Here is a 19,701-nt window from a genome sequence, read left to right as displayed (position 1 = left end):
CCCAGCTCAACCCCGCCATAACCCAAAGCCAACCGCAGACATGCCCGCCAAATCAAAGGTCAGCTCCAAAGCCAAGGAAGCTGAGAGCAAGAGTACGTTGGCATCAGCCGTGTTCCTGGTGGTCGGATCATACAGCTCCTCTCTCTGGACCCTCATCGTCGCTCACTACCTCTGGTTCCGAGCTTTCTTCCTCCCGCATGCTGACTTAGGCTCTCCCAACGCAGGCAAGCAAACACCGTCATCATCCACCGCCGCCGCAGCCCAAGAATCACCAAAGACGGTCAACGAGCGCTCCCTCCACCGCTTCTACCAGACGAACCCGCACGAGCGAAAGCGAGAGGAGGCCGGCGGGCTCCACAGCCTGACACCCGCGGAGCGACAGGCCTGGGTCAACGCGAGCCTCGTACGCCGCGTAGCGAGCAAGGAGATTTGCCTCAACAACAAGGCGGAGCGCGAGTTCTGGAAGCAGGTCAACCGCGAGAGCCCGCCCATCCGCCGCCTCGACCGGCAAAAGACGACGCGGGCCGAAAAAGGTAGTGGTACCGCCGCCGTCTACGACTGGGGCAGGGACAAGAACGGCCGCGACGTGGGCGAGTACCCCCTCGAGCAGTTCGCCGCGCGCGCCGCCAAGCAGGCCCAGCTTACCGCGCTCGAGATCCTGCACAGGAGGTTCCTTCAACGGAGGGAGTTTGCGAGCACCGGAGTCACGGACGCCGCCACGGGCAAGACCGAGGAGATTACGAAAGAGGATATCCAGGAGGAGACGCAGAGACGGAGGGAGATGTCGGCCATTAGGAAGGAACTTTACGGCGACAAAATGGGGCCGTACGCAACGGACCCGGAGTGGGACGACGTCATGCCGATTCCTGCAGAGGAGCCCGAGGGGGCGCTGGCTACGATTGCTTATCCGGAGGACTACGCCGAGGGTAAATAATTCAAGTCTTTTATGTCTGAAAGTTTGACTGTAAGCTGCTGGTATGTTGGCCACTGACACCGTGCGTCTAGTCATGAGCTACCTACGCGCCGTCATGGTATCCGAGGAATACAGCCCACGATGCCTCCGCCTCACGGAGCACGTCATCTCCATGAACCCGGCGCACTACACCGTCTGGCTGTACCGATTCAAGATCGTCCGGGCCCTCGAGACGCCGCTCGCCGACGAGATCGAGTGGCTCAACGAGGTCTCGCTCGAGCACATCAAGAACTACCAGATCTGGCACCACCGGCAGCTGCTGCTGGACCACTACTACGAGGGCATCAAGGCGACGCCGGACGAGGTGAAGCGCTTCGGCCGGTCCGAGACGGAGTTCCTCACGCGCATGCTCGAGGAGGACACGAAGAACTACCACGTCTGGAGCTACAGGCAGTACCTGGTGCGCAAGCTGGGGCTGTGGAACATGCAGGAGCTGCTGTCGACGCAGAACTGGATCGAGGAGGACGTGCGCAACAACTCGGCGTGGTCGCACCGCTTCTTCCTCGTCTTCAGCGACCCGGCCAACTCTACCGAGGGTTCGCACGCGACGGAGCACGATCCCAAGGTCCCCGCCGACGTGGTCGATCGCGAGATCCGCTACGCCGAGGAGAAGACGCTGCTGGCACCGCAGAATCAGGCGGCGTGGAATTACCTGCGCGGCGTGCTGGTCAAGGGTGGGCGCAAGCTCGAGACGGCCGAGGCGTTTGCGGGGCAGTTTGTCAAGAATGTGGGCGCGGAGGAGGACAAGGAAGAGGTGCGCAGCAGCCACGCGCTGGATTTCTTGGCCGAGGTGTTGGCGGAGAAGGGACAGAAGGAGGAGGCGGCCAAGTATCTGGACCGGCTGGCGGCCAAGTGGGATCCCGTGAGGGCGGGATACTGGAAGTACCGCAAGCAGCAGCTTGGGGCGTGAGTTTTGCATTGCTATCGACGTTGCTGTTTCTATGAATCGAGACACCCCTTCTTCATCGTGCGCAGATGCATCAAGTCGGGTCTCCTATATATCCCATCGAGCTTCTGCTTGCTGTCCCATGCCGAATTCATTCTATCTCCGAGTCAGCAGGCGAATAAAGAAGAGGATACAAGACAAGACTCACCTCTATTGTGTGTGGTATAGGACACGTCGTGTTGCTCGTCATCGTCGCTCTCGCTCTAATAATCCCAAAAGGCCCATTCCATGCTCGCCCCCATCTCACAGCGCGCGAAAGTTCTGGCTCATAATCAACCACCGCCTCGCGCCCCTCGGCGGATTCTTGCCAAACGTATCCCAATTCGGCACCAGCACAAATACCTCATTGAACGTCTTTGCGGGAGCATCCCGGCCCCTGCCGTAGTGTACCCTGCCCGTGACCTGCGCCATGATGCTGCACTTTGCGCCCTTTTCGTCGCCCTTTTGCAGGTGCTCGGGGCAACCCAGGGAGAAATCGCTATTGACGACGTGGGCGTCGAGGGACTCGACCTCGTGGTGAACGTCGGCGCCCTGCGCGTCGAGGAGGGCGATGTACTCGTCGGGACCGCCTTGGAGGACGGCGCCGTTGATGGAGATGTCGGGCGGGGAAGGGTATTTAGAGCAGCAGGTTGTGTAGAACTTTTCGAGGGTGCCGCCTTGTTTGCGGCGGTTGAGGGCTTCGTAATAGGCGTCTGCAAAGTTCGAGGCCGCTGGGGATGCGTGTGTTAGTTCTATCCTGAGGTCGAGAGTGAGTCTGGTGGGAGGGGATGGAAATGGAAGTACCGTCGGCCGAGGCCCTCATTTCTGTTTCGCGAGAGGGGAGGGACATGATTGCGGTGCTCTGTTCGTGTGCTTCAGCCCGAGTTGTGTTGAAGGAAGAAAGTTGGAAATCGTATTGTGTACTCGGCGGTGTTGTCGCAACAATGCAAGCGTTGAAAGGACTACCTAGGGAAGAAGTTTGGCGGGGCATTACAGGGATCGCGCGCCGATAAGAGCTCTGGGCCGTTATCGACAAACACAATCCGTACGGTGCATTTGGAGCGAGGAACATTGCAAGCTTTCGATTCATCACGTAACCTGCCCATCCCCGCTGTTGACGGCACGCTTCTTAAGCGGTAAGCTCGACAACAACAGGTTCAATGAGACCAGCAAGGCTATCGACAGCTTCGGCGTTCCGCAATCGCCGCCATGTCCCGGCGATGCGATCGCCCTGGGTCTGCCCCTCGTGCACCCACGGGCAGACATCGCGGCGCCATTTCGCGAGCTCCGACAGCAAGGGCGACAAGCCGTACTACGTGACGACGCCCATCTTTTACGTCAATGCATGTATGTGCAATTCCCATGGGGCCCTCTATCAGGCCCAAGCTAACATTGCGACTCAACAGCACCACACGTCGGCCACATGTACTCGATGCTCCTGGCAGACGTCCTGAAGCGCTGGCAAGTCCTCAAGGGCCGGACCGCGATCCTCTGCACCGGCACGGACGAGCACGGTTCCAAGGTCCAACAGGCGGCGGCGAAGCAAGGCGTGCCGGCCAAGGAGTTCTGCGACACGACGGCCGAGAAGTTTCGGGACTTGGCAAAGGCCATCGGCATGGCCAACGACCACTTCATCCGGACGACGGACCAGGACCACAAGGAGGCGGTGCAGCACTTTTGGCACCTGCTCAAGGAAAAGGGATACATTTACGAATCCAAGCACGAAGGGTGGTACTGCGTCAGCGACGAGTGCTTTTACGGCAACAACGAGATTGAGCGGCGGGTCGAGCCGCAGACGGGGCGGACCATCATGGCGGCCGTGGAGTCCGGGAACGAGGTGGAGTGGATCGAGGAGAAGAACTACCACTTCCGCATGACGGCGCTCAAGGAGAGGCTGCTCGCGTTCTACGAGGCGAACCCGGACTGGATCGTGCCGAGGGCGCGGCAGAAGGAGGTGGTGGCGTGGGTGTCCAACAACCTCGAGGACCTGTCCATCTCGCGGCCGGTGCAGAGGCTGGACTGGGGCGTGCGGGTGCCGGACGACCCGACGCAGACGATTTACGTCTGGGTCGACGCGCTCATCAACTACCTTACGAAAGCCGGTTTCCCGGGTTGGCGGCCCGGCCGCGAGCACGAGGGCGGGTGGCCGGCGGACGTGCAGGTCATTGGCAAGGATATCGTGCGGTTCCACGGGGTGTACTGGCCGGCGCTGCTGATGGCGCTGGACCTGCCGCTGCCGAAGCAGCTTCTCAGCCACGCGCACTGGACGCTGGGGAAGAAGAAGATGTCCAAGTCGCTGGGCAACGTGGTGAACCCGTTCTTCGCGATCGACCGGTGGGGTCTGGACACGATGCGGTACTTTATGATGCGGGACGGCGGGATCGAGAAGGATGCGGATTATGAGAACTCGCTCGTCATTGCCAGGTATCAGAAGGACTTGCAGTCGACGGTGGGGAACCTGATGAACCGCGTGGCTAAGAGCAAGAAGTGGAAGCTTCGGGATTCGGTGGTGTGGGCGGCGGAGAAGAGCAGCGCGCCGACGAGTCACAAGGTTGAAGGCAGCGAGGAGTTGAAGGTGTTGGTTGACGGGATGGCGCAGTCCATGGCGCAGCACATGGACGAGCTGAATCCCAATGCCGCCATTCGGAGCGTTCTCCACGTTCTGTCCGAGGTATGGACAAGCCTACATGCACCGGGGCTAACTTGTATGATTTAATACTGACTCGACGTGTCCAGGCAAACAAGTACATCTCCGCCGCGGAACCGTGGAAGCTGGCCAACTCGACGGATCCCGAGGCCCAGGCCGCTAAGCACGAGGTGATCTACTACGCGTCGGAAGCCGTCCGCTCCGCCGGCATCCTCCTGCAGCCGGTGATGCCGACCAAGATGGGTATGCTGCTTGACATGATGGGCGTCGAGGCTGGCAAGCGCCGCTTTGAGGATGCGGTGTTTGGCAAGGACTTGGCGTACGGCACGCCTGCGGTTGACTTGGGACGTCCCGGCGAGTTCAACAGCTTGTTCCCTCCCCAGCCGGCTGAGAATTGAGTGGGGAGAAGTCGGGTTGGGAAGTGATCAAGAAGTGGGCTTTTGCCCCGTGTAAATATGTGTACTATCTCCGCTGTTGATGCCGCTTGTAAGATGGTGTATAGTTATTGTGTAATCACACGAAACGAAGGTTCAAGGGCCTGGTTCAGTTGCAGTGCGATTCGAGGGCTTGTTCCGGAAGATGATCCAATTGCTGCAGGGTCCATCTAAGATGCCTCGAAGAGATCGGCTTGTGAGGGCAAGCTGTGAGGTATGGTCGAGACAGCGTCGTTTGCGCGCTCTTGGAGTAAAGCGCTACTTCAGGCGATGAAGGGGGTTGAATTTCAACAGCAAGTCACTAGTCAAGGTGCCAGAGTGGTTAATGGGCTGCCCTGCTATCAAACCTTGATTCCAGATTAGGCAGTGGCTTCGGTCGCGCAGGTTCGAATCCTGTCCTTGACGCATTCGCACTTACCTTTTGCTCTTTGTACAATCCTTCGTTTCTATCGTGGTTGCCGATGTTCAAATTTTCTTTTTTCCAACTTTTCCTCATTCAAAACTACCGAATGGTTGTTGTGTTTGCTGTTTGGTTCTACGTGGCACCTACCTAGGTATGGATGAGCCATCCAGAGTGGGGCCGGGTTGTGAGCTCCCCCCAAGCTTTCGCATCTACAACTCCAGCACAAAAGTATTCACTCTCCAACTCGCACATGTCCACTCGCCTCGAAAGTCTTGGGAACTCTTGGGACCGAGAAAAAAAGAGAACACCGTCAACGACAAGATTCGAACTTGCGCGACCGAAGCCACTGCCTCAACTGCTGGAACAGGACAAATCCTGATGGATCCGTAGCAGGGCAGCCCATTAACCACTCTGGCACGTTGACTTAGCTGGGAGCTTGTGAACTGTGGATATTCCAGGCCAGAACTCCATCCTTCACCACATCGTACACTTGGCTTAGCCGCAGGTACCCTTGGACTAGGTCTTCATTCCCCTCTTTTCGGACGCCTGCAGGAGAGAAGAGGAGCTTTGTTGTGGGCGAGACGGCGGGGCGGCGTTTTGGCTTTTCGAAGTGGAACCCGTGAGAGGGACAGCAACTACGTATACGGAGTGCTGCAGTTGTGAACTTGTGAAGGACGGAAAGCAACCTTTGAAGCGACTTATGCAAAGTGCACAATGAGGTTGAATGAGCATACAGGCATGTACCTACCGCACCCACGCGCCACTTCTGTTCTCGAGAGACAGAGAGAGAGAGACAGAGACGGAGATGTGGCGCGATCTGTTCTGGGGTGATAATGTGCGCTTACATGCGGAATAGCCATCGTGACGCCGAGGGTGACTCTCGTCCCCTACGAGGCAAGACATGTGGAACGATATCATGAGTGGATGAGTGATCCGGTCAGCCCAGTAGCCCGCAAACAAGTGCACTTACGTTGAAGTCATCCAGTGATGATACAGATTCATGGTGCAGACGGGTGGGATATAAGACTAACTGCGCGATTCCTACCATACAGGATATCCAGGAAGCCACAGCGTCGGAGCCGCTCACGTTGGAAGAGGAGTACGAGAACCAGCAGTCGTGGCGCACCTCTCACGACAAACTCACCTTTATCATCTGCCAGCCTCTCGACTCGTCGTCGACGACGGCGTCGACCGAGACCGTGCAAGCGGGTGAGGTTGATGCTTCGGAACGGATGATTGGTGATATCAACTTCTTCATCTATCCCTACGACGACGATGACGACGAAGATGCAGAGGGCCAGGCCGCCGCGGCAAACGAAGGGTTGTACGTCGGCGAGGTGGACGTCATGGTAGCGTCCAAGGAGCACCGCGGCAGGGGTATCGGCCATGCCGTCGTGACGACGCTGTTGACGTACGTTCACCGGAACAAGGCGCAGATCCTCGAGGAGTATGTTCATGGAGGGGAGGGGGGCAAAGGAACGACCAAGAAGGCGGCGCAGCTGAAGGGTTTGATGGTGAAGATTAAGGAGGGCAATGCCGCGAGCATTGCGCTATTTCGGCGGCTGGGGTTCGTGCAGAAGGGGGAGGTGAATTACTTTGGCGAGATTCAGATGGTTCTTGGGGACATGGATGAGTTTGTGGCCTCTTCTGCTGGCATGAAGGCTGCGGATGAGTATCGTGAGGTCTCGTATTCTAGATAGGGGGTTTGATGCCGAGGAATATGACCCGGCAGCTGTCTACAACCATGTGTGTCTAGTCTTGTCCCGTTCTCGTGTCTTCTAAGGTCTCGCCTCAAATCCTCCGGACAGAGTCTATCCTCGGGGCATGCCCAAGCTGATGCCTCCTTTTATGCTGCCTGTTCCCAAGTACCGATGAGATGATTTCATGAAGCATTGCCATATTTTGAACGGTATTCGTTCAACATCTCCATAGTAACATTCGAACCGCCACACACAATAAGCACAATGTTCTGCTTCGCCCACTCCTCGTCCGACATGCCCGCACCGAAATGCTTCCTAAGCGCACCGTTGTACGCCGTCGCAACTGTCGCACCACAAGCAACCTCAACCACCAGCTGCGCGTCATCCACAAAGCGCACACACGCCAGCGCCGCCTCGGCATCCGTGACCGTCACGCTCTGGAACCCGGGCGTATCCCTCGCCACCTCCCACGCCCTCGCCGCAACGCGCACCGCACCCAGCGATCCCGCAATGGACTTGATCCCTGGCAGCGTGACGTGCTCACCGGCGAGCACGCTGGCGTTGAGGCTGTCCGCGCCAACCGTCTCCACGGCCATCAGCCGCGGTTCCTTCCCTGGCCACTGGTTCTGCGCGACGCCCTGCGCGAGACCGGCTAGTAACCCGCCGCCGCCGACGGAACACACAATCCCGTTGACTTCGACCTCGTTCCCCGGCGATGATGATGCCAACTGCGCGACGAGCTCATCGGCAATAGTGGCCGCGCCGTCCCAGACGTGCGGATGGTCAAAGGGGGGCACGTACACGCCCGCCGGGTCGTTGGCGAGCATCACCTCGCGGAGGTGGGCGTCCGCCTCGGCCCAGTTTGCGCCGATCTGGCGGACGTCGGCGCCGAGGAGGCGCAGCTTGGAGATCATGAGCGGGGAGGTGGTCATGGGCACGACGATGGTGGCCTTGCGGTTGAGGGCGATGGCCGAGGTCGCGCAGGCGAGGCCGGCGTTGCCGCCCGAGGAGCAGTAGAAGTGGGATTCTTGGTCGGCGGGCGCGTCGGCGGCGGCGCGGACCATGAGGTTGCCTACGCCGCGGGACTTGAAGGAGCCTGAGGGTTGGAGGTTTTCAAGTTTGAGGTAGATGTTGCTGGGTGGTGTCAGTTGACGGGGTTCAGGTAGGCAGGTGTCATGGGAAGACTGACCATCCTGCTGCGCGAGACAGAGTAGCTGATGCGATGCATGGTGTTTGGATCCACGGCTTCTTGGTGTCTGGACCGAGGGAACCCATTGTGGCCGAATTGACGAAGCTAGAGGCTTGGTGATGGAGGCTTTTTCTCTGGTGTGAACTGAATAGAGTTAGCCGGTGGGATTCACTCCGAGGACAGTTTGACAAAGTCGGAGTCGCATGTGGGTACACACACAAGTTCCTTTTTCGATGGGCCTTGAACTCTGAGAAATTAAAGCCCAGATCTCGAAGATGTTGGTGAGATGGAAAAATGAAGAATTAAAGCCACGGGTACCTGCTGCGGGAAACTTGGTCTCTAGGATTCAGAGCGCTCAAATAATGTATCTCAATCAGCGTCAAGTGCGTAGTGAATAAGCCAATTCGTGCGATTCTGGTAACGTTGAGAAACAACCTCATTCATGTGTTGGGTTTTTTTGTATAAGTTGATGACTGCCGGTAAAGAAGCTTCTCGATAACTTGCCATGGCGCGCTGGCCCGACTAAGAGTGTCAAGTTACTGCATTGAGTCAAGTAAAGGGCGCACTTGCGGATGCGGATGCACGGTTGCACGGGGCCGGAACAGGGATCCGACGGCAACCGGGAGCTTTGCCGATCGGTGGCCGGAAGCCGAGCCGGGGCACTCTAACATGCCCGGCCTCCGGACATGGCGACAGCAACGGAGCCGACCTCCAGGCCGTCATTTTGAGGACTATGTAATCCTTGGTACGCAAATCAAAGGAATGTCGTTGCTAGGCGTGTTCTAAAAAAGTCATTTTGCCATCCTGAAATAGTACCGGCTGTGTCTGAGGAGAGGCGCCAGGAAGAGAGGGCAGCATAGAAAGGATTTTGGGGGGCATTGGAATCCCCGACGCTGTGAAACCGAAAAAAATTGAGTGAGAGTCTCATGAATATAAAAACAGAAACAGGCTCTCTCGTCATCATGATCATGAAGCCAGAGTTCTTGTCAAGATTGATAGTTTGAGAGGATGCAACATTGACTAGAATTATTGTCCCCCCTTGTACCTGCTTAGCACTTTCCCGAGCTCCATCTTGCTTGATACCTAAGGCATACACTTGTCTGAATACACAGGAGTATGCCTTCATATACCCCCTTCAGTCCATTCCTGTCACCAACCAGCAGGCGCCTCTCTAGGTCGGGAGGTCAGGTCAAACTGGGATGGGTGGTGGAGTGGTTCAAGGTCAACAATCAGCATTTACGCCCACAGCCTACTCGACGACAGGCTCCAAGTTCGATTCCCAGCATGAGCACCAAGAGATGTAGCCCCAGTTCAACACCGGGGGGTGAACTCTTTTTGACCCTCTAGAGTCTCTTTACTTAGGAATCTTATTGGCTTCAGATGACCAAAATCCTCTCTATCCTTTGACAATAATTCATTTCGCAAGACTAAATTACTCATCCTGTGATAGTCTACCCATCTGCAACTGCCTCATACCCAGGTATCTCTGCAGAAATCGTTGACATTGATTCCATTGCCCCCCCAAGAACAAATTCAGGGGAGCTCTTCCCGGGCATTCCAAAAGGTACCCCTTCCCTCTTCATTTTCTGCGCATTGGACGATCCCTCTTTCCTTCCTTCCAGGGCAATATAAAAGACATCAAGTGCTTATCTCACGAGTTTGTCCTTCAGCTATATTTCACCACCAACACCTCATTAGCGCCTCAATTATTTCACCGCAACATCATTCCACCACAATAGTTCCTCTTCTATCGTCACAAACTTCTTTCCCAAGCATTCCAGCCGACGAGGCATACGACAATAAGCAAATCACCGACTAAGGCTGAGAATCAAAGCAACGGGCAGCACACACTAATCAAGACGGATTAGCTTTCCACAATCTTTTTCTTCGTTGCTACCTTGCGAGGCTTTATTCTTCACGAAGGCATAATTGCAACCTCCAAGTCTCTTTTACCCACCCTTCACTACCTCAAGGAACCATTGTCTCAAAGATAGCAAGAGTCTTCGTAGCTCTTGCCTCTCGTTCTGATTTATCCGTTGACTTTTCTTCCTCTTTATGCTTTGAAGACAACGAGACTTGCCTATCGGGCACTTCATCCTACAACAGGTTGAAGATTTGATCAAAGCACAATCTAAGAAGGAAGGTAAGCATGCTTTGATATTGGGCCAGCGGGTTGTAAGCTTTACCATTTACTGACTAAAGTAGCACTGACGGGAACTCTTACAACTTCAAGTCATTTGCCACGAAATCTTACACAGACATACGCCTATATATCTAAAGTATTGATTCTCTCGCCGGTTTCGGGAGCGCCGAATTCGACTTCAGACACAGCCAGTCCCAATCCCACTATCAGTTGCAGTATGCCTCCATCCAAGGTCTCCCGCGTGGCCAAGAGTTCTGGTCTGGTCAAGAAGCCGGCCACTGCAAGCGCACCTCGAAGCAAGACATCCGAGACCGCGTCTTCGAAGAAGAAACAGAAGAAACGCGCCTCAGCCAAAAAGTCAAACACTCCCAAGCCAGCTGAGACTTCAATCGTCATCGCAGGCCACAAGCGGTCCATTGTCGTTGTCGAAGAAGACAGCAATGACGATGGCACGATCCAACCCAGCAAACGACGCAGAACTGGCGGCAACACCAATGCTCACGATTACCATGCCGTTCGTGAGAGGCCCCCGCCGCGTGATTATGGAGCAACCTTTGCGAGGAAGTCGACGGCCCATTTCACTTGGGGCGCTCTTTTGATGTCTCCTCCTCTCCAGCCTCAATCTTCTCGGTCCGCTCCGAAGAACAAGTCCACGATCCCTCGCAACAAGGGCAAAGAGGTAGTTCGTCCTAGAAGCTGGCAGGCGAGACCCAGTTCAGGCCGCTACAGTGGCATCTTATCAAGAACAGCCACCCCGGAGTCGGAGCTAGAGCCGCAGCCCAAGAGCCGCACTTGCCCCTTTCTCCGAATTCCCCTCGAGATCAGAGAGGATATCTACAAGTACATCCTAGTCGCCGACGAGCCCATCCGAGTCCACCAGGGCTGGTCCGCAGTCTACCCCCGGAACAGAGTAGGCATCCGCACCGAACTCATTCGAACATGCCGCCAAGTCAGAAAGGAGGCTCTCAACACCCTCTACGGCGAAAACACGTTCCTCTACCTCCTCCGCGACGCCGCCGAACTTCCCGCCCTCAACGCGCAGGGCGAGAACGAGATCGTGGTCCAACACCCGCTTGCCACCGACAACGACGCCCTCTCCGACTACGAGGCAGACAGCGCGGACGAGTACTCTGACGAAGACGATGTCGTCACCAACAGACCCTCGTCGTCGTCATTCTTGGCTGACGGCCACACGGCAGCCGACATTGACATCCGCCGCTTCGGCCACAAGTTCCGCAAGCTCATGATCGTCGCCGAGGCCAACCGCGCCAACGCGCCCTACCGCCTCAGCATGGCCAACGCCATCAACGTCTTCCGCGGCCTGCGGCCCATCCGCCCGCGCATCCACACCCTCACCATCGACATCACGCCCCAGCGCGACCCGCGCACGGGTGACGTCTCGTTTCTCGACTTTTTCGAGCGATCCTCCGAGGTCGTCCGCACGCTCCGCGGCTTGCCGTGTCAGTTTATCGAGATTCTCGTCAACACGGGCGTCAGCGTCGGTAGCAGCAGCGGCGGTGATGGTGATGGTAGCGGTGGCGATGGAGGTGATAGCCCTGGAAAAGGACAATTAGGCCAAGAGAAAATCGTCCTCAACATGAAGTACGCGGCCAACATCCGTCGCGCTAAACGCGGCGAGAAGGACCTGTGGCGCGACGACCGGGTTATGCAGTCGTACCGCAGCGCCAAGGCGGGCGAGGCGCAGAAGAAGCTCGACTCGTTGCCGGCTGCGATCCGCAAGATTTGGGAGGCCACGAACGGGCAGTTCAAGCGCCGTCAGCAGGACGAGTTTGGTGATGATGAAGAGGACTATTGCTGTGAGGATTGGGAGGATTCTCTTCTCTTTCAGGATGGGACTTTTTGATTGCGTGGGTTTGCATTTGGGAAAGGGGTTTGCTCTGGGTTCTTGGTTTTGCTTCGCTTTGCGGTTAGGTGCGTTTCTTCGTCGGCGTACGAGGATCTGGATGCTGGCTTGGGAGAGACGGTAGCATTTGGTCTCTTCTCCGGATTTGCAGATGCAAAGGGACGTTTCACTCCTGCGGCCACTTTTGAGCGGGCGATTGGTTCATGGAGCACCCTACACAGCGTTGAAATTCATCTTTAGACCTGAGAAAATTGGAAGCCATTAACTCAGAATCTCTGCTCCATAATGGAGATGTTTGCATTTTCCTTCATAGCTCGAGGGTGGGGGTATATCAAATCATAAACCTTTTTATATGCTCTCCTCCACAGCCATTCCCAGCTCTCTTTCTCTCTCTCTCTCTTCTCCATCATGATGCCGCTGCTGAAGTCGTCGTGATCTTGACCTTTGAAACCTCCAACGTCTCCGTGTCCACCAACACCAGCTCCTTGGTCTCTGCAAAGGACGGCACCGTAATCAACCGGACCTGCTGCCCGTCGCCGCCCTCAATGACCTTTGTCGAGAACTCGGGCTGGCAGCCGACGAAGAAGAGGTGCGGCGCATTCTTCATGACGAACGGGTCGTCGTCTTGGAAGGGATAGGCCCCTGGAATGATCGCAATTAGTCAAGTGGTCATCCTCAGATAAGGGGATAAGTTAAGGGGCAAAACTCACAAAGCGTATCCGGCGCAGTCGGCGCACTGCACCGCCACCTGCACATGGCCTCCATCATGCCGAGCCGGTCGTCGCTGTCGACGTACTTGAAGACGTCGTCGACGTTTTGCCCGCCCGTGCCGAGAACCCTCCAGCCGTCGACCTCGCCCTCCCAGGGGTTCGTCGTGGTGTCGAGCCAGCCGGGTTCCTCGGCGTCGGGCGCGGCGCAGTAGGGCCGCGAGCGCGGGAACATGGCGGCGTGGATCGGCTGCTGCGGGTAGCTCGCGTTGGCCGGGTCCTGGGTGCCCGGCATGAGGGTGACGGGGAGGGAGGGGAGGAGGTCGGCGAGGAAGTCGTCAAAGAGCTGGCTCGGGAGCGGGTTGTAGGCGCTCGCGTCGTAACCGTATTTTTTGATGGTGGACGAGGCTTTGCTGCTTCCGTTGGTTGCGGATGTGGTTGTGGTTGTGTCGGCCGTGGCGGCGGTGGTGTTGTCGATGGAGTTTCCTGCGATGATGAGGCGGGAAATGGAGGCGAGCTCGGATTGGGTTGCTGGGGAGAGGGCTTCGCCAAGGAGATATTCTTGGAGGAGGGAGAGTTCGAGGGCGTAGGAGGCGTCTGTGCCTGAGAAGGAGAGGCCCGAGACGATGGCGATCTTGGAGGAGGGTCGTTTTTGGGACGGTGTGCCAGACATATCGTGGTCTTCTGAGGGGTCGTTTGCGAGGGTCCAGCGGGATGGCTGGGGCGCGATGTCGGGGAACTTTACGTCGATGACTTCGAGCTCGCCGTTTGCGTTTTCGGAGCCCATTACGCCAATGATTGTGCCCGTGACGAGGTGGATGGACTTGAGGATGTCGCCGACGAGGCGGATGCGGCCCGAGTCGTCTTCGAGCATGATTGTGTCCTTGTCTTCGTCCGAGTAGTAGCGGTCCGTGGAGATGGGAGCAGAGATCCAACGCTGTGTTTCTTCGTTAGTCCGGGACTTTGCGAGACTTTGAAAACAGCTTGAAAAGGGAGTGGCAGAAGAGAAATCATGGGACGTACATCCTTGGAAACGTCCTCCAAGATATTGGGCTTCAATGCCATGTCCATGTAGACCGTCCCCGTCACCCAGCACAGCTCGCCCTGGCGGACGTCGAGAACACGGTTGACGTGGCGGGCCTCCTCGCCGCCTATGACGGTGCCGTCCCAGGCCTCGGCTGCGACTGCGTCGACGGCGGGCCGGATGGAGGTGAGGCGGAGGAAATAGACGTCGGCATACTGCTGCTGGTACGAGCGGTCTTTGGCGAGGTCAAAAGTGCGGAGGGGTTTGTAGGATGACGGTGCGCGGACGAGATTCGACGAGGACGATGTTGCGTCGCTGTGGTTCAAGGAAGCTGGTTAGCGAGCTTCTGGGTTTATAGATCAATAGGAACACACGCTGGCTTTTGGAGAAGCGCGGTGGCTTCTTCGAGGGTGACCATTGCAGCAGATGAGTTGTGTTTCTCTCGACTTTTGCTGACGGTAGATGTGATGTGACTGAGCTGCAAAGAGCTTTTGCGTAGTGTCAATCGGCGTGGTGGATGTGTGAAGCCGGGATGTGAATTGAATGCGCACATCAGACGCGTCGGAGGACTCTGGGCTGGCAAAAGTCGCGAATTTTGGCGTTAATTGTGGTTGGGAGGGGTTGCTTCCCTGTAAGGCACCTTGGGCTGTTCTGGCTGTGGCTTGCTCCCCCGGGGAGAGCCCCGCCCCGGTGCTTGGAGCGGCCCGGAGAGACGGTTCAGGGACTGTGCCCTCCGTCCGTCCAGTGGTTCGACCAACCTGAAAGTCAATTGGATGGCGGGGTTCCCTTGCTCTCTACGTAAGGTACCTAAGGTACTCCCTGTGTGTGTCATCATTCGCCCTTCTGGAATGAGAATGAGGGGCACTTTTTTTTCCCCCCTCCCTCCCCCGCCATCCCGCCAGGCTTTGGTTAACTTGGTTGCTAATCCAATGCGCGGTAAAGTGTTAAGACACTTGGATTCTGGGCCCCTCGGTCTCCGTCTTCCCGTAGTATCGCCGGAGGGTCAGGTCATGACGCCTTTAGTTTGTGGGCGGTGTGAATGATGCATCGCCTACTTTTTTGCCCTTGCTTCACACCTCCCTCCCTTCCTCTCTGAATATTTCTTAGCCTCTCACGACCAAACTCGTGCTCTTTTCTCTGCCGTTTTTCACTTTCATACTTCTTAGATTTCGCTGTCGACAGCTTTACCAACACAAACCTTCACAATGGCCCAAAAATCGCCCACGATCGAGGTGACAAACCTCAGCTACAACTTCCAAGACTCAAGCTCCGGCCTCAAGAACATCTCCCTCTCCGTCCCCTCCCGCTCCCGCACCCTCCTCATCGGCGCCAACGGCGCAGGCAAGACCACCCTCCTCCGCCTCCTCGCCGGCAAGCGCCTCGCCCCGCAGGGCGGCATCTCCATCGCGGGCATCGATCCCTTCAAGGACGGCCTCGAGGGCGTCACCTACCTCGGCCTCGAATGGGTCCTCAACCCCATCGTCCGCACCGACATTGGCGTCCTCGAGCTCCTGAGGTCGGTCGGCGGCGACGCCTACCCGGACCGCCGCGACGAGCTCGTCAGCGTCCTCGACATCGACACCGCCTGGCGCATGCACGCCGTCTCGGACGGCGAGCGCCGCCGCGTCCAGCTCGCCATGGGCCTCATCCGGCCCTGGACCATCCTCCTGCTCGACGAGATCACCGTCGACCTCGACGTCCTCAGCCGTGCCGAGTTCCTCGCCTGGCTGCGCCGCGAGACGGAGATCCGCGACTGCACTATTGTCTATGCGACGCACATCCTCGACAACCTCGCCGGCTGGCCGACGCACTTGGTACACATGCACCTCGGCACCGTCCGCGAGTGGGACACGGCCGACAAGTTCATCGAGGGCCTGGACGGCTCCACGGGCAACAGCACCCTCGGCGAGCTGGTCCTCGGCTGGCTGCGCAAGGATCTCAAGGACCGCGGCCCGAGATCGCAGGCAAGGGTCGCGCCTGAGGGCAAGACGTACGCGACTGGCGGCGTTGGAGGCTACGGCGACGAGTCTGACAAGCTGAAATAAGCTTATTCATGTTTTGACGAGAGTTTGGAGCAGCGGAGGGGGTTTGGCTCGTGATTGGCGTGATTCAACAATTTGGGTTGTTTTTCAAGATTTCTGTCTGCATTTTGCTAGAGAGAACGGCGTCTACGGCACTCAACTGCATTAGGGACGGCGTTTGTGCGTTTTTGGCTTTCAACATTGTGATGCAGCGACCAAGGGGGTCGATAACCGCATCGGTGTGTCTTTCAACTTAGACCACGGCATCAGAGGGCGCTTTGGAGCCCAGCCAGGGCTTGGGGAAGGGTACAAGGTAGGTGATGAGCTTGTGGGGGTCTCGGCTGTAGTGGATTGGGTTTGAAGGGTCGTCGTTGCCAAAGTCGGAGCCTTGGCGCTTTGGGGGCGGCATGATGCCTTCTATGGAGGGTGTTCTTGAGAACGGCGGCGGTTCCTGGCTCTGGGAGAGCAGTTCTGCCACGGCTTTGGGGTGAGGGCGAGCTGGTAAGGGGGGCGGGGGTCCGTTTTCTTCTTCTTCCTGGAGGCGCTCTGCGAGAGCGCGGTCCTGGTCTTCGGGCGATGAGAAGGGGTTGGAGGAGAGCGGCCCGTTGGTGCTCCAAGCCGGCTGGGTGTGTCGTTGTGGAAGGGGTGGTGACTGGCCTTCTTCCTCTTCCTGAAGTGCCAGGGCCATTGCGTAGTCACGATCTTCTTGCTCTTGGGCTGCCGGATCTCTACCGTAACCGCCGTGCTCTTGAGCATAAAAATCGGGGACTTCTGACACTGGTCTTGGATTCGGGACCGGCGGCCGGTCTTCAAAATCCGGGAGCGCTTCTGCGACTTTGCCCTTGTCGATCGATGAAGGGCGCTCATTGGCGTTCGAGTGATCGGTGTTGTGGTACAGCACCGCAGGCTCCGGATGCGTCTCAACGGCTTTGCCCTTGTCAAATGAAGAAGGGTACTCATTTTGAGGGGAGTACGTCGCATCATAGTACCGTTCTGCCTCTGCAGTATCAACTGAGTCTGCATGAGAGAATCCCGTGTCATGGTGTAATACAGCGGGCTCGGTCATGGGCGACACATGATAATCCTCATCCACCTTAGTTTGAGTCGGCGAATCAAAAGTAGACGCCGTGTGGTGAGTCGAGACCTTGGACTCGTGAGGCGGTGTTGCTGGTCTATGAGTGCTTGGCGGATCGTAAATATTGTCTTCCTCCTCAACCTCCGGAAGCGCCCCGGCCGCTGCCGCCTGCCTCTCGGCATCCCTATCCCGCCAAGACAGATTCGAGCGCACGCTGTTTGAACGAAGGGTAGAGGGCGTGGCAGGAATGATGTTCACAGCCGGAACCCCGCTCCTCGGTTCGACGGGTGAGTCGTCTTGGGCGTTATCATACCATCGATGCTGAGGTTGCTGCTGTTGCTGCCGCCCAGACTGAGGCTGGCCTTGGCCCGATGGCGATGAGGAAAAGAAGAGCTCTTGCTCCGCAATGGAGCTCGTCGTGTGACGTTCCCTTTCCTGTGTGGTGTCCATCTTTGGTGAGAAGACGATGTTCTCTTTCTTGGCGATGCAGATGCAACGTGTTTCAGAGAAGATCTTTTCCAAGTTTTCGAGAATTCTTAGAGGTTCACACAAGCATGAAGAGAGAAGGAAGAGAGTTCTTTGGGTTCACTTAACAAAATAGGCGCGCATCACTGATCTGTCTCTGAACCTTAATATTGCGCCTCCCCATGAAGAAGGCGAACACACTTTCCAGTCTTTCAACGGCCGGGAAGGGAACGCGCAACACGAGCTGCGGCGTGGGCGAGGAAGGGGGCGGATGACGTGTTTTCAGATATTGAGGGTGTGGCGCAGTGCCATGGATTGTGGCACCAGCCCAGCAATTGGACTTTTGTTCCTAGGCATTCACGCATTCAAGGCGATGGATCATGGCTGATTAAACGAGCTTACCTTGAACGAACAAGGATCCAAGCAGCGGATAGTGTGGCTAGAGAGAAGGCGTTTCATAGCAGAGAGGGGGCGATGCGTTGTTCATTGTTTGTTGGGTAAGGCATAGTGATGTGATCCTGGCCTCACTTGGATCTCGGGGTGGCCTATTCTCAAAAGTTGAGAAACCGTCACGTGATGGTTTATCGGAATGAGCGACAGGCATTCCGTTTGAAGCTCATGTCGTTCGTGAAAACTCTCGAGAGATCTTGCCAGTCCAACCTTGGTGATGTCGTTCCCCGATAACCCGGAACTCCAAGTCCCGATGCTGCGTCTCTGTCGAGAATGAGTATATATAGCGACTTTGCTCACCAGAGAGCAGCCAAGGTCTTGGTGGGTTTCGAGTGGGTTGCGATACGACGGCTGGGCTAGGTGGAAACGCCGGCGAAGCCAGAAACTCCGTGGGGATGCGACGTGTATAAGCAAATAGTCCAATCGCTCAAGACATTGAAAGTTGCGATTGACCATGGTGAGGCCTCATCATGAAGGTTGAGAAGAATTGTTGTAAGAGAGACGTTGGGAATGGCCGGCGTCTACCGCAACACCACCTTTGCCTCCCGGGGGTGGGTTTTCAAGGTCTGTAAATAGACCGCTAGACCAAGACAATATGTTTGAATAGCCAAGGAAACCCGTAATTTCCCTCCGATATTCTCCGTGCCTATCATCGAATAGGTTTCGCAACTCTGGATGTCGTTCGGAGTCAACGACGCTGGCGGCCCTTAATGCTAGGCCCCGTCCCGTTGTCCGCCTTCCGCGTATAGTAAACACCAAATATAGCAGTTCATTTCATCAAGGCGAGAACTCGCCGTGTCAGCTAGTGCCTTATTACCTTCCGTACGAACACGCCATTCATCAAGCGACTGATTAACGGTGGCGGTCATGGTTTCGACATCGGCCGTGGCTGAAGACCGACGTTCAGCGCAGGAAAAGGCCCAAACCAAAGAAAAGCCTCCAACTCAAGGCGACATCCAGCGTCTTGCGTGCGAAGGGACGATCCTTGCTGAGGCCCACGGAACGTGTTTAAGCTTTCTCGAAAGAGTTACCGACGCTGCCGTGATAGCCGTGCGCTCGGTCACCCGAAGTCCAACATACCTCTTCTACGACGGGCAATAGATGGGATCGCTGCGGTGCATTGTGCTACAGCACGACGGGCAGGGAGCCTGTTCGGCCGCGGCAGTGTGGAATCTAAGACAAAAGAGTTGCAGGCGGTGCGGCGCGGTGCGATGCATGTCTGTCAGGGGAATTTCTGGGAATTGCACCACGGAGATAGCTGAGTCATCCACGCTTTAGGTAAGCAAAAGGGCAGCACGGTGTTTTTGCACCAGGGAGCGCCCGACCGGGCCCACTCCGGCCATCTCCACCCGGGGCTTCGATCCGCGAATAACTTCAACCCCCAGCATCGTTTTCCATTTTGGAAACCTGTCAGTGCTTGTCTCAAGCACCTCAAGCTCCTCGAATCGCTCCGGTCTCTCCCGCTACGTTCCATCACAAGTGGCTCTCTTCTTACAGATTTAGATCATGAAGTTGCTGTTCTCCAAGTTCAGATAAACAGAACCTGTGGTCTTTGCCAACGCCGTCGGTCTGACTTGGCACTACCTTTATGAGGATCTCTAATAAGTCAGTGCTGCTCAACCTAATCTTTCTGCAACTGTCTCTGGACGGTAGCCTTCTCGAAGATGCGGCTCTATCGATA

The 19,701-nt window shown here is 56.7% G+C and overlaps 9 protein-coding genes across 9 annotated transcripts; 5 read left to right on the top strand and 4 right to left on the bottom strand.

The window, feature by feature from the left end:
- Positions 1–40: 40 nt before the first annotated feature.
- CTAM01_05171 (prenyltransferase alpha subunit) lies at positions 41–1,883 on the top strand (the record flags this gene model as incomplete). The annotated part of the gene is made up of 2 exons (XM_060521201.1): positions 41–926; positions 1,006–1,883. 2 exons carry the CDS (start codon positions 41–43, stop codon positions 1,881–1,883), a joined length of 1,764 nt encoding a protein of 587 aa, XP_060384007.1.
- A 279-nt stretch (positions 1,884–2,162) lies between these two features.
- CTAM01_05170 (nuclear transport factor 2 domain-containing protein) lies at positions 2,163–2,748 on the bottom strand (the record flags this gene model as incomplete). The annotated part of the gene is made up of 2 exons (XM_060521200.1): positions 2,163–2,629; positions 2,703–2,748. The coding sequence occupies 2 exons, from the start codon at positions 2,746–2,748 to the stop codon at positions 2,163–2,165; spliced, it is 513 nt and encodes a 170-aa protein (XP_060384006.1).
- A 310-nt stretch (positions 2,749–3,058) lies between these two features.
- CTAM01_05169 (methionyl-tRNA synthetase) lies at positions 3,059–4,943 on the top strand (the record flags this gene model as incomplete). The annotated part of the gene is made up of 3 exons (XM_060521199.1): positions 3,059–3,245; positions 3,305–4,569; positions 4,635–4,943. The coding sequence occupies 3 exons, from the start codon at positions 3,059–3,061 to the stop codon at positions 4,941–4,943; spliced, it is 1,761 nt and encodes a 586-aa protein (XP_060384005.1).
- Positions 4,944–6,096: 1,153 nt separating this feature from the next.
- Positions 6,097–7,082, top strand: CTAM01_05168 (N-acetyltransferase; the record flags this gene model as incomplete). Its single annotated transcript, XM_060521198.1, has 2 exons — positions 6,097–6,101; positions 6,392–7,082. 2 exons carry the CDS (start codon positions 6,097–6,099, stop codon positions 7,080–7,082), a joined length of 696 nt encoding a protein of 231 aa, XP_060384004.1.
- Positions 7,083–7,264: 182 nt separating this feature from the next.
- Positions 7,265–8,357, bottom strand: CTAM01_05167 (pyridoxal-phosphate dependent enzyme; the record flags this gene model as incomplete). The annotated part of the gene is made up of 2 exons (XM_060521197.1): positions 7,265–8,216; positions 8,272–8,357. 2 exons carry the CDS (start codon positions 8,355–8,357, stop codon positions 7,265–7,267), a joined length of 1,038 nt encoding a protein of 345 aa, XP_060384003.1.
- A 2,274-nt stretch (positions 8,358–10,631) lies between these two features.
- CTAM01_05166 (uncharacterized protein) lies at positions 10,632–12,278 on the top strand (the record flags this gene model as incomplete). Its single annotated transcript, XM_060521196.1, has 1 exon — positions 10,632–12,278. One exon carries the CDS (start codon positions 10,632–10,634, stop codon positions 12,276–12,278), a length of 1,647 nt encoding a protein of 548 aa, XP_060384002.1.
- Positions 12,279–12,684: 406 nt separating this feature from the next.
- On the bottom strand, positions 12,685–14,427 carry CTAM01_05165 (DNA polymerase alpha/epsilon subunit B; the record flags this gene model as incomplete). Its single annotated transcript, XM_060521195.1, has 4 exons — positions 12,685–12,920; positions 12,989–13,922; positions 14,009–14,324; positions 14,384–14,427. The coding sequence occupies 4 exons, from the start codon at positions 14,425–14,427 to the stop codon at positions 12,685–12,687; spliced, it is 1,530 nt and encodes a 509-aa protein (XP_060384001.1).
- Positions 14,428–15,214: 787 nt separating this feature from the next.
- Positions 15,215–16,054, top strand: CTAM01_05164 (ABC transporter; the record flags this gene model as incomplete). The annotated part of the gene is made up of 1 exon (XM_060521194.1): positions 15,215–16,054. The coding sequence occupies one exon, from the start codon at positions 15,215–15,217 to the stop codon at positions 16,052–16,054; it is 840 nt and encodes a 279-aa protein (XP_060384000.1).
- Positions 16,055–16,283: 229 nt separating this feature from the next.
- Positions 16,284–17,555, bottom strand: CTAM01_05163 (uncharacterized protein; the record flags this gene model as incomplete). Its single annotated transcript, XM_060521193.1, has 1 exon — positions 16,284–17,555. The coding sequence occupies one exon, from the start codon at positions 17,553–17,555 to the stop codon at positions 16,284–16,286; it is 1,272 nt and encodes a 423-aa protein (XP_060383999.1).
- Between the last annotated feature and the right edge of the window lie 2,146 nt (positions 17,556–19,701).

This window comes from Colletotrichum tamarilloi (assembly GCF_030869305.1).
Source record: "Colletotrichum tamarilloi strain Tom-12 chromosome Unknown Scaffold_13.1, whole genome shotgun sequence".
Taxonomy (NCBI): Eukaryota; Fungi; Ascomycota; class Sordariomycetes; order Glomerellales; family Glomerellaceae; genus Colletotrichum; species Colletotrichum tamarilloi.
The sequence above is the reverse complement of the archived record's forward strand: the minus strand, read 5'-3'. Positions and strand labels throughout refer to the sequence as shown.